Raw genomic sequence first — 17,016 nt, 5'->3', positions numbered from 1 at the left:
CAATGGAGGACAGAGCAGCATAGATTCAGGGGCCTAGGCACTGCAAGCCTGCCATCCTGCTGTGATGGGGAGGGCAGAGGAGGGCACGGAGAGGGCCAGGCCCTGGGGGAGCCCGGACATAGTATTCTTGGTGAAAAGCCCCAGCCGGCTGTTATCAGCCTGAAAGGAGGCACAGAACCTGTCTCCGGAGCCAGGGGGCAGGCGGTCAGTGTTCCACTTTGGTCTTTTGGAGTCAAAGGTGAGAAGAGACTCAGAACTCAATTGTACCAGCACAATGCGAGACTGTTCTAAGCTACAGGGTACACATGCCAGGGCTGCTCAATTAGACGAACAGCCTTCACGCCAGAGACTCCCACGACGGGTCGCTGCACCTTCTGCAGGGCACACGGCTTCTAGTCACTGATCAATCCCAGGAAAGCCCTCAGCACCGTGGGCCAACCTGGACCTGCTCAGGCCCAGCATCAACCAGTCCCTCAGGAGCCCAGGCATGGAGAGGCAGCTGCCTGGCTCTTCCCCACCAGCACCCTGGCAGCAGTGACTGGCATTCCTTGGAATTCTACAACAAAATCACATCTAAAACCACACAGGGAAGAAGAGCATGTAAGAGAGCCTGGTGCAGTAGCCTAGTTGCTAAAGTCCCTGTCTTAAAACTGCCAGGATCCCATATGAGCATCGGTTCTAATCCCAGCTGCTCCACTTCCCATCCAGCTCCCTGCTTGTGGCCTGGGAAAGCAGTGGAGGATGGCCCAAAGCCTTGGGACCCTGCGCCCACGTGGGAGACCTGGAAGAAGCTCCTGGCTCCTGGCTTCGGATTGGCTGTGCTCCACTGTTATGGCCATTTGGGCTGAAGATTATTCTCTCTGTTTCCCCTTCTCTCTGTAAACCTGTCTTTCCAATAAAAATAATAAATCTTAAAAAAAAAAAAAAAGGAAAGAAAGGCAGAGAGATCTTCTATCCACTGCTTTACTCTCTGATGCCTACAATCGCCATGGCCGAGCCAGGAACCCAAACGCAGTCTGGGCCTCCCGGAACCCAAGTCCCCGGGTGTCCCTTCACAGGAAGCTGGGTCAAAAGCAAAGGAACAAGATTGGAACGAGCTACCCTGACATGGGATAGGGGCACCCCAGGTGGTGTCTTAACTGATGTGCTAAAAGCTTGCCCCATTTCTTTGTGTTTCCGAGATGGTATTATAAAGTGTATTCTAAATTAGTAAAAGATTTGGGGGGGGGGTGCAGTGTCGCAGTAAAGCGGGTAAAGCTGCCATCTGCAGAGGTGCCAGTTTGTGTGCCAGTCGCTCCAGGTCCAATCTAACTCTCTGCTAATGGCCTGGCAAAAGCAACAGAGGCTGGCTCAAGTGTTGGGGCCCCTGGACCCATGAGGGGACCCAGATGAAACTCTGGGCTCTTGGCTTTAGGCTGCCTCAGCTTCAGCCATTGTAGCCATTTGGGAAGTGAACCAACAGATGGACGATCTCTCTCTCTCTCTCCTTTCCTTCCTCCCTCTCTCCCTCTTTCTTCTTCTTCCCTGTCTCCCTCTTTCTCTCTGCAGTTCTTTCAAATAAATAACATAAATCTTTAGAGGGAAGATTTTAGGAAAATAGTTACCACATTAATTGCATGTACATGATGATTGAATAACCTAATTTCAGAAAATGTATTCGAATGCAAGTATTCTCAGAATTAATTGCACATGGCATAATTTTAAACATTTGCAATTTGTGCATTCAAATGGAGCTCGCTGATAACAGTCTCCAGCATTTTAACTAATCATAGCAAATATCAGACCTCAAAAGAAGACACTGTGCCAGCAGCCACTTACAGCCTGCTTGTATTTCTAGAAATCATCATTCTACACTTGGCCATGCGTATACTTGTCAGATGAGCTCATATTTTCATTCCAGAAACAGACTTCATGCTGTATTTCTGCCACCTTGACTTCAGGGGGACCTTGCTGCCTCCCTCTGCTGTCTGCACTGGCTTGCTGGGCCCCAGCGGTCCTGCCAGCAACCGAGGCCCAGGCCCAATAGCAGTCTAGCAAGGGGAAGGAAACTGCTTATAAGGCTGAGTGATAAGCCAAATGCTCACAATATCATATGCAGTTTTAAAAAATAAGAATCCCAGCTCTCACTCAGACAACACGACCTGGCAAAGCCGCCTTCAGGAACAGCTGTGCACTGGGCACGTTTACAGCAGAAATCCTAAGAGGCCGTGACAGCTCGAGGCCGGCTCTCCCTGGGCAGGAGACGTCGGCAGCTTCTCAGTTTCTTCTTTTACAATTCTCTGTGATTTTCAAGTTTCACCCAGCAAACATCACTTTAAAAAGCGTTAAGATGTCCTTTATGCCAAAAGGAAGAAATCCAAGCAGATCATGGACTTGCGTGATTCTCCCATTGGCACGCATTCTGTGTGCTCTCTGGGAGGAAGACAAAACGTGCGGGCTGCTCGTGGCGCAGCTATTGAAGTCAACATGGGTGTTGTCAGCCTCCCACGTGGACTCCGGTTGGAGTCCTGGCTGCTCCACTTCTCACGCAGCACACTGCTAACGGCCTGGGAAGCAATAGAACGTGGCCCAAGTGCTCGAGCCCCTGCTACTCCGGAGGGAAGCCAGACGGAGTTGCAGGGTTCCTGTTCAGTGTCAGCCATTGTGGCCATGTGCAGGCATGAACCAACACATGGGCAAGCTCGCTTGCTCACTCTCGCTCATTCTCCCCTCCCCTCAATCTCTCTATAACTCTGCCTTTCAAATAAATAACTTTTAAACAAATAGAAAAGTTGGGCTTCTAAAACACAAATGCTATTTTATCCTGAAAAATAAACATTATTCTTACTTTTCTACATTTACAACAGTCACAAGGATCTGCATATCAGAATTTACATGCAAAAGGAAAAAGAAACCCAGGTCTCACTAGCCTATCCTCTAAGGCGACACTTTCCTGCACTTGCTAAACAATGTTCCCACCAGTCCTTAAGCCAGTTCTCAAGCACTACATAATCGGCAGGGAAAGTGGAAAGCTTCGATTCACAAAGATGCCCACAAATGAGGCAGATAAGCTTTTGTGAGCCTCAGAAAGGACGACAAGGCAAATAACCTACCAACACCTTGCTGTTTAAAATAACCCCATTTACTGTGTCAGCCAATGGACTTTGCAAGGGATTGCCTCAACCTTGGAGCAACAGAATCAACAGCTTATCAGAACCCTGAAAGCACCTGGGCAGCAACGTTGGAACACGCTCTACAGCAGGGACCCTGGGATGACGTGGGATGGCTGTCCCCCCCCAGTTGGGCTGCTGGGAGTGGCCCTCACCTCTTCTCTTCCCACATTCCCCAGATACCAGAAGAAAAAGGAGATTAGAGACAGTTGTCTCATCCACGTTCCCCCATTCCCCCACCCTCATCAGTGGTCCACATGGGTATGCATCCTTCTTAACTATGTAAACATCAAAAAGGTAATAAATTTATTATATATAAAATAAACAAATCACCTTCGCCTAACCCCCGCCCCCGCCCAAGTGTAACTTGGGAAGCAGTTAAAAGAATACTCTAGTTTACCAGGAGATTTGCAATAGTTTCTACAGCCCACCTAAGAACCCCATCTAAGAACACTTCAGGTATTGGCCATTTCCAGATGGTTAAGTTGGAAGGTCAACAACTGGTTCAACAGGAATCCAGCACTTGAACCTGGAAGCCAGATCTCCATAAACTGAGCCTTTGGTGTCATGCACCCCAAAGGCAGGCCACTGCCTCTTCACGGCACAGGACAAAGACAGATCAGGAGGAAGCTTAGCTGGCCTCAAACTGTGTTAGTTTCCATGAACTTGTGTGAGATGGTTTATGGGAGAAAGCCACAGCAGGGACTTCAGATACTCACCCATCTCACTGCACAGTTTCCAACAACAGGTGCAATCTGCCAACCCAGGAAATGCAAATGGATGCTTTGGTCCCAAGCAGAAACTGTGCCCATGGGAAGGCTCCATCTCATGTAGCTGCATGGATGCAGATGCTGCAGGCTGTGAGCAATGGTCTGTGTCACCCAGTGCTTCCAACAACAGGGCTTGGTGCCCCAGAGGCCTACACAGCAGATCAAGGCAGGTGGAAGGGCAGTGGGAGACACAGAGACAGATCCATGGACCCACTCCCCACAGCCCTAGCTCTCCCAGCTGCCAGGGTTCAGGCCCAACACTGGGCCCAGTGATTGGGGATTATACTGGTGGTTAAACCAGCTCTGATACTTCCTTTCCACAAAGACTGGCCTGTGTTGTCTGAGGAGAGAAACCTATGCAATGGGTATTTATGAATGTATCTATAGCATCCAAAGTTTTTCACTCAACTTGCACATGTACCAAGTGCAGGAGGAGGATGAGACTGAAAACGGGGTCTTGCCTTGGGCCATCACTTCTAGCCTCTTCCAAGAGGTTAAATTCAACCACACGTAGGTCCCACTCTTGGATCTACTAACCACTGTGTGTAATTGGTAAGTTAATTACATCCTATATTAAAATCTATATCACAATGTCCTTAGCTGCAAAATCACCAGGATGCGGCCAATCACAAGGTGCTGGCAAGGGTTACACAAGACAGCCCTCAGCATTTCAGTACAAGGAAGCCTTAACTAAGCAGTGGCCCTCATCACTGTTATATTAAACAGCGTCCACAGGTCGGCATCCTAAACAAAAGCAGTTGCTTCACTGTCTCCTTTCTGTTTATATTTTCCTTTCTAAGAAGCAAGAACCAACTCATGCCTACAGAGAAAGAACTGCTTGAAATTAAGTTCCTCTAAGTCAAAACAGATGCTGGATGGCCAGATAGCCGTCAGAAGGCAGAGAACTGAAGTGTAAAATTTCTGTTCATCCAAAGACGCCTTGAAGAGGGGGACAGAAAAGCCACAGTAGAAGATTAGCAAAGCATGTAACTGACAAACTGCTCCCATTTTTATCAATATCAAGATGAGTAATACGGAATTCTGATACACCGCCAGTTTTAAGGTATGAGACAGTGATTCATGGAATTTAATGTTTGTAAGTTTGACAACTCAAACCAAAATTGTAGCAATGGTACAATGCTTCCAAACAGAGAACAACCAGTGAGTACCGGAAAGAGGACTTCACCGCACTGCTCACCAGAGAAGTAAAACAAAAGGCAAGATGCTACTTCACACCTTGTGACCGGGCCTGCACCTGCCCTTGTCACTGAGGTGCTGACCAAGATAATGCCTGTGTTCTCACTGGAGTACCCAGCATGCGGAACCTGGGGTTCTGTGCACCCCCACTCTCCTCCTGATCCCAGTTTCCTGCACACCTTTGGGGGTCACCCAAGGACCAACTCCAGTAACTGAGTTCCTGACTCCTGGTTTCAGCCTGGTCAGGTCCCATGATCACAGGCAGTTAGGAATTGAATCAATGGGTGGGGTTTTCCCTCTCTCTCTCTCTTACACAAACATACAACACACCCAGTCTCTCAAACTTAAGCAAAAACTATAAATAAAATAGCATGAAATCTCTGCAATGGAAACAATACTACCAAGGGATGGCGACCTGCTGCAAAGTAACTGGAATTCTTACATATTGCTGATGGGATCAGAAATGGACGTAACTGGTTTTGAAGTTCACCTGTAATTCTTAAAACTGAAGGCATGAGTGTCCAGGAACACTCGAACCTGAACACCCAGCCCTAGCTGAAAGGCACACACTCATGTTCATCCCAAGACTGGCATCAGAACCTTCATAGCAGTCTGACTCGTAATGGCTGCAAACTGGAAAGAACCCAGATGCCTACACGCAGTCAACCTGATCAAAGCTGCACACACATGGAGCAGAACACCATATGGAGAGAACTGCAGCACCCTGCAAAAGCCTCCCAGGGGCCTTGGCTGTGGGTGCTCCTGCCACTGCCCAACCAAGCAAAACACAAGGCGATTATAGGCGCCAATCAAGGGCAGTGGTGTAGGGGACTCTACCCACAGAGGCCCGCCCTGACCAAGGGGCATGCCGCACCTGAGCAATGAAAGGAGACTCCCTTGGAGGGGATCACCCCACCACCGTGCAACAACTGATCCACACTGGCTTTGCTCCAGATTTCACACGTGGAGCTTCCTCAGCAGCTGACCACACCAGCTTCATGCCTTCCCAACTTCTCCCTTTATTGCAACATCAAAGACCCTGGCAGGTGACTGCCATGTTCATAGCACCGTGCCAATGGCATCACGCCACATACTCTCTCCAAGCCAGCTCTTTTCAGAGCCAAATGAATGCTGTGTCAAAAAAACGGATGGAAAATCCTCCTTATTTACAAGGGAAATAGTGCAGTGTTTGGGACTTGCTTAAAAATAGGCTGAGAGGAAAAAAAAATAAATGCGACTCGGGTGCAGCGGGACACAGCTACAGCAGGAAGCAGCAGGTAGCGGGGATTGCTGCTGGATCATGGGTATGTTGGAATGCCCCAACCTGTCACACGCATGCGTGTAAAAGAAGGGGAGGAAAGAGATTCCTGAAGGATCCCGGTAACAAACCGAAGGGGTGCCCACTAACAAGTGTGCTGACGCTCACCTGAACCTGACCCTGTGCAAGACCTGGCCTGGGTTTGCCCTTGAGCTTCCCCTCAGCCCAGTGAAGAAGGCATTGCCATGTTTCTCCCCCAGGGCCAAGCAAGGAACCAGGCTCACAGTGAGAGACAATGAGCTCTGAAATGCAGGTCCAGTGGGAGACCAGATAACTTCGCCACTGAGCTGAGCTGGTCCCAGTGCCGACACCTCACTTGGAAATCAATCATCATGGAAGCAAAATACAATGAGCTCATTAGTATGTAAGAACAACCCAGTGCCAACTTCCTTTGTAAAGAGTCACAGGGCTAGAGTTGTACAGTGAACGCTGGACCATGCTGCCACTCCCCGTTCCCAGGCTGCTCACCCCAGAGAACCCGCCCTGACCCTCAGAGTCCCTCCACGTGACAGGACTGACCCCATGTTTACGTGCGTCCCACAAATGGCGCAGGCTCATACATCCAGTCCAGGAAATGAATCAGGCAGCGTCTAAGTTTAATCAGACAATGGCCAAATATGCCAAGAGCCTGCAAATAACAGGAGCTGCCAGGGCAGAGCCCTCACATGCCAGTGGCTCCCATCCCACCACTAAGAGTTCCAGGAACCGGGAAGAGGAGAGGTGGCCCCAGCTTCTCTTTTCTTGCTACCATCATCTTGTGTGCATCTGTTGGGATGTGAGGCTCTGAGTTGCCCCTCACGGACCTTGGTGCCTGCAACGGTTCTGATACTGCCCTCCCCCTCATGCCTCCTCATCTGCAGTTCAAAAGGCCATAGTATAGATACACTCTATAAGTAGATGCAAATCAAACACATGACGTTTTCCCCCTATTTTTTCCTTGAAAGCATATTTGGGGCATTTTGTAGCTACTTTCAGGAGTCGGGGGGAAGATGATTTAGAGTCCTCATCTCCCACTGAAGCCTGCCCCCCCAGTGTCAGTTCAAAGGGAAACTGCAGTGACAGCAGCCTCACCACGTCTGTCCCATGCACAAACACGTCAGATTAACATGGTCACAATTTCTCAATCACCTAAAATGTGAAAACTACACCAATGAAAACAAAATGAATAACTTGGCATAATGGCTAATTTTTAGAAAGGCCAAATGTTATGAAATAATCAAATATTTATTACAGTGGTATGCTGATATTTAAACTATTTCTAGTTTAAATATTGATTTAGAGTTTGCTGTACAGTCAGGCATCCTTTCCAAAACTCAAAGAAAATGTTATTCAAAGGTAAATCTGGAGCCCAGCAAGAGGGTTCAGTGGCTAAATCCTCAGCTTGCACATGCCAGGATTCCATATGGGTGCTAGTTCATGTCCTGGCTGTTCCACTTTCCATCCAGCTCCCAGCTTGTGGTTCTTGGGTCCCTGGGTCCTTGGGTCCCTGCACCCACATGAAAGAACTGGAAGAAGCTCTTGGCTCCTGGCTTCAGATCAGCTCAATTGTCGTTCACTGGGGAGTGAACCAGCAGATGGAGGACTTTTCTATAGCTCCTTCTCTCTGTAAATCTGCCTAATAAAAGAAAATCAATCTTTTCTTTTTAAAATCACCCTAAGCAGGTGATATTTAAAAATATTAAGGCCTGGGCCTGGCGCGGTGGCACAAGTGGTTAAAGGTCCTCGCCTTGCACGCCCAGGATCCCCTATGGGCGCCGGTTCTAATCCCGGCAGCCCCGCTTCCCTTCCAGCTCCCTGCCTGTGGCCTGGGAAAGCAGTCGAGGACGGCCCAAAGCTTTGGGAACCTGCACCCGTGTGGGAGACCCGGAAGAGGCTCCTGGCTTTGGATCGGCATAGTATCGGCCCATTGCGCTCACTTGGGGAGTGAATCATTGGATGGAAGATCTTCCTCTCTGTCTCTCCTCTCTGTATATCCGCCTTTCCAATGAAAAAATAATAAAAATAAATCTTTAAAAAAATATTAAAGATAAATACAGGGCTAGTATTATGCTACAGTGGGTAAAGCCACCACTACCTGCAAATCCAGCATCCAAATGGGCCCCAGCTGAAGCCCCATCTGCTCTGCTGCTAATCCAGCTCTTTGCTAACACGTCTGGGAAGACAGAAATGGCCCAAGTGCCTGGCCCCTGCTGTCACGTGGGACATGTGGATAGAGTGTCAGGGTACTGCTGCAGCCATTTGGGGGAGTGAACCAGTGGAAGGAAGATCTCTTTCTGAGTATATTCCTTTAGCGCTCTCTCTCTCTCTCTCACTCACTCATTCTTTTCCTCTCTCTGTAACTCTGTGCTTCAAAAAAGTCAAACTTTTTTTTGAAAGACAGAATTGCAGAGAAAGAAAATGAGCTAGAGCAAGCGGGGTATCTTCCAGCCACTGGTTCACTCCCCAAATGGCCGTAACGCCTGGAGCTGGGCCTGCCCAAAGCCCGGAGCCAGGAGCTTCTTGTGGGTGTTCCACGTGAGTGCCGGGCCCCGGACCTGGGCCATCTGTCATCTCCCAAGACATGTTAGTAGGGAGCCGGGCTGGAGCTGGAGCCTAAGGACACAAACTGGCACCCACGTGGGATTCTGGGGCTGCAGGCAGAGGCCTAATCCACATAACATGGCACTAGCCCTAAAATAAATAAACCTTTTAAAAAATGATGACAAATGTTTAAGAGACAGTGGTAACAGTAGCAAACTTAATAGACTCACCACACACACATCTCTGTCTTGTGGAGTACACGAACAGGCATAAAGAAACAAGAATACCCCAAAACCGTGAAATTAAGAATTAAGGCCTGGGCCTGGCGCGGTGGCACAAGTGGTTAAAGGTCCTCGCCTTGCACGCCCAGGATCCCCTATGGGCGCCGGTTCTAATCCCGGCAGCCCCGCTTCCCTTCCAGCTCCCTGCCTGTGGCCTGGGAAAGCAGTCGAGGACGGCCCAAAGCTTTGGGAACCTGCACCCGTGTGGGAGACCCGGAAGAGGCTCCTGGCTTTGGATCGGCACAGTATCGGCCCATTGCGCTCACTTGGGGAGTGAATCATTGGATGGAAGATCTTCCTCTCTGTCTCTCCTCTCTGTATATCCGCCTTTCCAATGAAAAAATTTAAAAAAATTAAAAAAAAAAAAATTAAGGCCTGACCCAATCCACATAGAGTGGCTTACTAGTTAGTTGCACAATAATCTCAAAGGTGAAGCTTTTTCCATCCCGCAACATAAAAATTGCATGGGCGTTCATATCCATATTTAAGTGATATTGGAAAATGTTGACAAAAATACCCTAAAACAGAAATCATATTGAACTGAAAGTAATATCAACAATTGCTGAAACTAACTATTAACATTTTCTTGCCAAAACCAGAAACCCTCAAACATCATATGCTTTTAGGTCTTGTCACTGTCCAGTGTAAAGGGGGAAAAAAAACTGTATTTTTAAATTCTCAGGAATAAAATTCTCAAAAAAAAAAAATTAACACATCGTGTTTCTTCCATAGAGCATTCCACTAAGCCCTACTAAAATCCACAGGAGAATATTTGTCATGGAAAGGCTGGATTTTGCAGGAGTCCATCCGCTAAAAACATAGATTCCTTCACATTTAATTCTCCATATTGCACACACTTATTTAAATACCATATTTAAATGGTAAGGTTCGGTGTAGTCAGAATGAAGGTCAAGTTCGCTGTCCTCCATTTAGCTTCAAGACAAAGAATGATTATGGGAGTCAAGTCATTCCTGCTCCTGAAATCATACTTCTTCACAAGTTACAAGCTCTAGGGAACGTTTTTTTCTTCCATTGTTCTTTTTTCTGTGTTTAGTAGGCAGGGAATGAGTACTGCATGATTCACGGGCTCAACAACGCCCTCTCGACTCTACAATGTCCTAGGGCTTGCAGGCCTGTCTTGTGTGACAAAATGATGACAGTTCCCTCATGGTCAAGTCCAGAAGGCCAAATGACTGAAGAGATAGGAGAGGGTGTGTCACCCTGGATTCCTTTAACACCAATGCCACGTTGACTTTAGTCACTCAAGACACCTGCTTTAAATCCACAGGAAGCATCCGGACAGGCACATCCCCTCGCCCAAATGGCTAAAATAGGCTGAACAGGACACTTCATCTGACCAGGGAAACAAGAACACAGATGCCTTGTTGCTATACATCCCACCTGCTGTAGGGGGGACCACCGTGGCGGCCTGAACTGATCAGACCAATCCCGAGGGGGACTTCCCCTCCAAGCACACAGGCCCCTCTGGTTCTGCCACTGCGCATGCACAGGTCTGTGACTGCATCCCCTTATGACTGACAAAAGTCATCCAGACACTACCTAAAGGCAAATGAACTCAAGAGAGCAGTGGCTCACTCTAAACCCCAGCTGACCCCACCTTGGTCCCATCTCAACCCAGATTCTCCACTGTCCAAGATTGCAGACTCCTCAGCAAGGAACTCTTCTGCATCACTGAGCCTTCAAGACTTAGCCCTGCATCCCAGTGTCTGCAAGCATGAGACACAAAGACCAACCACACTGTTCTGTAAGAGCCAAGGTGGAGTTCAAAGAGCTGAGGTGCTGCAGGGCGGTACTGAGCACACAAAAGGGGCTGAGTGTACCCTCAACACCAGGGAAACCTAGTTCCAGCCCTTGGAGCCTGAGAAGCAGACATTTTCAGCCTTCAGACAGTCCATCCTCACCGCCCTGGTCACTGCTGACCTCCTCCCTACACGTCTGCCCACTGGATGCAGGGAGAAGAACAGGGGTCAGGCAGGTCCTCCAAGACCCCAGGGCAACAGATTCAAGAATTGCACACTCTCCACTACAGCTCCTGTCCTAACGCCAGCTGGGAGATCCTGGTCAGAAGCAGCACACACTGTGGACAAAGCAATAATCCTGCTCCTGGGGACCCACACAGGCCAGAACCACCTGGCCGTCACTGCCACCTCAGAACACACAGCTTCCAGTCACCCATGGGCTCACTGCAGACCCGCCCCCAGCCAGTCTCACACCACGCAGTCCCAGCTTTAATCCAGGGGATCAGCGACCTGAGTGACAGCTGCCACTCCTTATTCTGCTCATTGCAAGCTAAACTCCTTCCTCAGGCTGGCCCTGGGGTTGGTGACCAGTTGGATATACACATTTCCACGGAAATAGAAAATCCTTTTGGAAAACAGCAACTACGTAAAAAATAGTATGCACTCACCTCATTTTGATGATGGGAAAGGATCTTTTAAAATGGAAAATGTGTATAAAACAATTGTGTATGCATGAGTGTCAAAATTTTGCATGAGAACTAACTTGGGTTTTAACTCCATTTTTCTACCATTGTAATCCAAAAAAGTAGCTGCTGCTGCTGAGCCAGGAAGCAATAGCAGAACCTCTTTGGAATCTCCCAGAGGCACAAACGCTGTGTCCACTGAGGCACATGGGGAGGATGGGCCCCCTTCTCCCCAGCTCAACAGGGGATTGCAGAAGACAAGCTGCTAAGAAGACAAGACAGTTTCCCTGTCAACAGAATGTAAACGATTATTTAGATGGAGCAAACCCGTGGGCATATTATCCTTGTATGTACCAGGGTTAAAAGTAATTAGGACAAAAAGTTCCAAGGAGACAAGTAGAATTAAAATCTTGGGAATAGAGGTGGTTGACAGTAAGAAACCAAGCGACTCTGGAACTTGCCAAAGACACCATCACCTTCACCTCTGCCAGCCATTAGCCCCACCAGCTGTCACCTTCAGGGGTGAGTGGCAGGCAAGCCTCTGCCTCAGGCCAGATGTTGCTATCAGATGGTGCATGGGTGACCTAACTGATTTATGAAAGTGTCCATGGCCATCACCTGCCTGTGCACAATGCCTCAGAGGCAGAATTCCTCACAGATACTGGCAACCTTCGAATCCTGCGAAGCTGTCTCTCACATCCTCCCCATGGCAAAAAGCTCACGCTGTGTGTTACAGCCTTGGAACCAAAGGACACTGCTACTGCCAGGCAACCGGGAAATTTTCCTAGCCAAGGCTCACTGGTCGCAGCTTAGGGGCTCTGGTTAACAGAAAGATGGGGAGAAGTCATGCAGAAAGAGGAGCAAGCAGTCCTGATCTGGGCCCCTACCTCCTAGTGCACCTTTAGGGACTGTGAGCAACATTCACAGAAAGTTCCAGAAGGCTGCCTGGTGGCCCAGACCTGCTCACCCATTCCCCTGGCCTAACTGGTCTCTGAGGCTCTTGGGGTCTCAGAGTTTGGAATGTTCAGAGCACACTGCAGGATCAAAAGCCAGCCTGGGCTATGAAGAAAGCAGGAGTTACAAATGGCTGGTGTGACATCAGCCCCAGTGCTCAGTCTTCCTACCCCAAGTCCCCAGGCTTGCTGGCCTCCCTGCCTGTGACACGCATACAAGCATTGAGAAACAGGCAGAATTTGCATGATAGCAACAGCCAAGGACTTGCACTGGAAAGTGATGTGAAGGTGTGACCTCTGGGGTTACACTTCTTCATTCGAGCGACATAAAGCCAGAGTCCAAGCGGTTTCCAGAAGGAACAATGCTCCCTTCCACATTAGCAAGTGAAACAGCCATGGAGGGGGCAGCAGGGGGCACCTCCCCATCCTTGGTGTCCCCCCTCTCCAAAAGAAAATAAAAACAGTGGCTATCTCATGGTATGAACATAAACACACAAAATCCCTCTGGATAAGGGAAATTTAAAGCACTCTTAGTTTATTGCAATTAAAAACTATTCATTTGCATGGTATTGGAATACATAAGTTATTTTTTTCTTAATTTCAGTGGAAAATATGCATCTCTCCTGAAAACCTATTTCCTCAAGACTCTGCTCTTTCTCCCAGCGTGAGCTGCCGCACACCTCGACACCTGTGCATTCTTGCGTCTAGGGTCTGAGTCTACCACACAGGAACCCCACTTTTCAAAGGATGGAGGGAGCGCTCTCCACCCAGGCGTAGGCTTATTCTGTCCTTTCAAGATTTCTCTACCTTGTAGGCAGTTAAGACTGTTAATGATTTCTAGAATCCAAGGTGGAGAGGGGGTGTCACAGCTCTGGTCACCCTAGTTCTAGCTGCTCTAAGTTCTGCACTTGTTTTAGGAGCTCAGAGGGTGGGCAGCTCTTGCTCTGGCCTCCAAGGCCTGCCCTCCCACGGCCTCTGTGGTTCCCCAGAGATGCGCCTCCTGTGGAATTGAGCTGCGAAATATTTTCCTGCAGCAGCAAAGACAAGCCTCAATTTCTGTTAGTTTTTCCCCCTCAAGGTGAGAGCATTTGGAAGCTTACAGGATCTGCTTTGAGCAACTGAACAGTGCTTGGAGGAAAAACAAACACACACACATTTTCTATTTGTAGAAATGGGGAAGGGGAGGAGATTTAGAAAAAGAAAAAACAGCTACAGGGCTTGTCTCCTTACCTGACCCCCAGTGAGCTCACAGCAAAATTCCTAAGACTGCTACCCTGAACTAAAAGGGTGCCTTCACTTGCATAGCATTCATTGAGAAGCAGAGAAGTTCACATATTTCAACACGGCAAGAAGGGAGTGCTGAATCCAAACCCAGAGCCATGGGAGGGTACCACGTATGCACTTTACAAATTAGACGCAGCAGGTCAGAGGCTGGCAAGGGAAACCCACCCATCCTGCCCACAAAGCCTGACGAGGAGGCCAAGAAGGTCCCTTCCCCACTCGGGAGTGCCAGCCCACTGGCGGCTCACGCATAAATGCACCGGCTAGTGGAAGAGAAGTTGAACTTTCCCAAATAAGTTCGTGTCTTGCCGAGCTACGACCAACAGGTGTCAACCTGCATTGGCACCCACACACACAAGCTGGCCAAAAAGGGAAGCAGAGCCCAGGACCGACCAGTAGTGCAGCAAGGGCTGGAGCTGGGGACCCTGGAGCACGCAGGGAAACGCATTAGGTGGGGGGGGGGTCATCCTGCTGCTGCTGATGCCACAGCCGGTCTGGCAGCCCGACCCTGTGCTTGGTGGAGCCCCCCTGCCACCCCAGTCTTCTCCCGCTACTTCCCTTTGCCTGGTCAGGGCTGGCAGACGGTACCTGCTTGTCCAGGGCGTCCCGGGTACCTCCGGGCCCCGCGCTGGTCCTGGGTGGCGCGGGCGCCCGCTCGCAGCTGCAACCTTCTAGGAGGTACATGCCTGCCGGGCGGCCGCTCTGCTCGCCCTCGAAGTAGAAGAGCACGTTCTGGTACAGCGCGAACCACTTCTCATGCCAGCGGCTCGCCTCGGCCGCCTTCTTGCTGAGGAAGCCGCGCTTGGTGCCTTCCTTGCGCGCCAGGAAGGCCAGGTACAGGGCGTGCCCCTCATTGTAACGCACGCTCTTCTGCATGGCGAGGGCACTAAGGCACTCGGGCGGCCGCCGCCTCAGCCCTGCCCCGCGGCCATAGCCCGGCTCCCCAGTGAGGGCGCGCCCGCTCCAGCCGGCTTGGCCAAGGGCGCCCCCTTTCCAGCTGCGGCGCACAGGGCACCTCGCTCGCCTCCCTGGAGCGCTGGTCCAAAGGCGCCAGGCAGGAGCTGGGCGGGTTGCCTTGTTCCTGTCACTACCCTCCGAGGCCAAGCGGATGCCCTCCCCCTACGCCTGGCGGAAAACTGGCCCCGCGAGGGCACCGGAGCCACCCCAAAGTTGGGGACCGGAGCGCCCACAGCGGGCTGAGGCTGCGGAAGCAAGGCTGCCGGGAGCAGAGCTGTCCTCGGGCCACGCGCTCTGGGAGACAGAAGGTAAACGTCACGTGGGAGATCAGCTGTAATCGGCTTAGCGACCGATTTAAAGGGCGCAGTCAGCGGCGCAGCACGCTCAGCCCGGCCGGCACTCCGCCCTTCCCAACTGCTGCCCCTCGGGCGTGTGGGATGCGGGTGGGATCTCCAAGTGGTGCAGGCATGCAGTACCCACAGTGCTCACACGCGCGCGTGCGCAAAACACACGCGCACACACATCAGAGTGCACACCCGTATGCACACGCAACACACACAGATGCAGAAATACAGACTCGCTGCGCTGGCTGTCACACAGACAGGGCACACGCATATGCTGTCACATGCACACACAAGGCACTCTCACTTTCCAGGCAAGGGCATTCACAACGCACCTCCCTCCACACAGAAATACAAATGCACACTGCACATGCAAGCACAACACTCCTCGCACACTCATACCCAGAATGCACATACACACAGGAGGGTATGTGTATACACACAACTAAACACCCACACACACAAGCTGGCCATAGAGTCCCATACTGACAAGTATACACAGAGAGATGAAAATGGCCAGACTTCCCCATACAGATATGCAAACATGCTCAGACCAAGTACACACAAACTCACACTCAGACACAAGCACAGCACAAAGACCCCTATTCACACAAACTCACTCACACACAGGCACAACCCATAGGAGTGGGTGGGGTCTCGGGGTGGCTGTCTGCTCCAGGCAACGGGCACTGTGCCCCACCCCCACGCACGCCCCATCCTGTGGGCTGTGGGTTTCTTCAGGACCCTGATTATTTCACAAGGTCAAGGTAAAAGAAACCAGCATGCAAATGTGGAGTTTTCCACCAGGAGGTTGCTCACTGGAGCGGGGCGCTCCCAGGAGGCTGCTGCAGTTCAGGCTCTCTCCACAGCATCCTTGCTGGAATGGGATTCATTTGATTAACAGAACCCTGGGTTAGAGCAAGGGGAGCCAAGTCCTTCCTGTGAAATGCAAGGAGGAGGGGAGGAGGAGAAACCAGTGCTCCACGCGCTCCATGCGCCCCATCGAGGTTGTGGTCACAAAACGTTTCCTGTATAAAATGAGAAAGATGAGGCTTTCTGGAAGCGGGAAGCAGGTGCCTGCCAGCTGGTCCTGCTGCGCCCAGCGTGTGCACAGCGTCCACAGAGCGGCAGCCCCAGGGCGCTGCGCCTGCACAGGCTCGCCCACTGTGTGCTGCTTAGCGAGCAGCTGCGGGTTTCCTTCGCTTCAGCTCCGAATACAGCAGAACCTCACTATTTAACAGCAGCAACAACAAATGAACAGGGAAATGGCCATTTGGAAAGAACAATGTGCAACCTGGGACCATGCCTCTGTGTGGTGGGTCTAACTCAGTGGGGGGCCTACACCAATTTTCCCAGAAGTCATCTCAGCACAGAGACCAGGCAGCCCTGTGGAGGGCACTTTCCAAGGCAGATCCTAGGTGCAGAGGAGACTGCTAGCTGCTGCCTCTCGAGGTCTTTTAACACCCTTGCAGTCCTGTCCCAGTCTTCGAATCAGGAGACACAGTTTCACTTTGCACAGGAACCCCTGCAGAGTGTGGGGTGGGAACACAACCCTTTCATTTTTACAATGCCTCCTTGAGTCCGCTAAGCCACTGCAGCTTGTTAGCAGGGGAACTGCCTCTTCTCCCCGCAAGCCAAGCCTCGTCTCCCCAATGAACTCATGTGTCATTTTGGCCCTTCCCCTTGGTGCAAAGCAGCACAGGAGGTGGCTGCAACCTGTATAAGCCACCCCTCCCCAGCACACAGCAGGAGAACTCATGTTCTAAAGGGACATGCCTTCTAGCCACTGAAGTGCTGAAGAGGCCA

General features: G+C 50.5%; 1 protein-coding gene across 2 annotated transcripts in view; it reads right to left on the bottom strand.

Moving 5' to 3' along the window:
* Positions 1-15,097, bottom strand: part of RASGRF2 (Ras protein specific guanine nucleotide releasing factor 2) — a 98,267-nt gene extending 83,170 nt beyond the window's left edge. For both annotated transcript variants that reach the window (XM_040985981.1, XM_040985983.1), the window contains exon 1: positions 14,501-15,097. In XM_040985981.1, coding sequence (XP_040841915.1) covers positions 14,501-14,788 — 288 coding nt within the window. In that variant the 5' untranslated portion in view covers positions 14,789-15,097. The remainder of the gene's footprint in view (positions 1-14,500) is intronic.
* Between the last annotated feature and the right edge of the window lie 1,919 nt (positions 15,098-17,016).

Source organism: Ochotona curzoniae, unplaced genomic scaffold (assembly GCF_017591425.1).
Source record: "Ochotona curzoniae isolate NIBS_2020 unplaced genomic scaffold, NIBS_Ocur_1.0 contig_4501, whole genome shotgun sequence".
Classification (NCBI taxonomy): Eukaryota; Metazoa; Chordata; class Mammalia; order Lagomorpha; family Ochotonidae; genus Ochotona; species Ochotona curzoniae.
The sequence above is the reverse complement of the archived record's forward strand: the minus strand, read 5'-3'. Positions and strand labels throughout refer to the sequence as shown.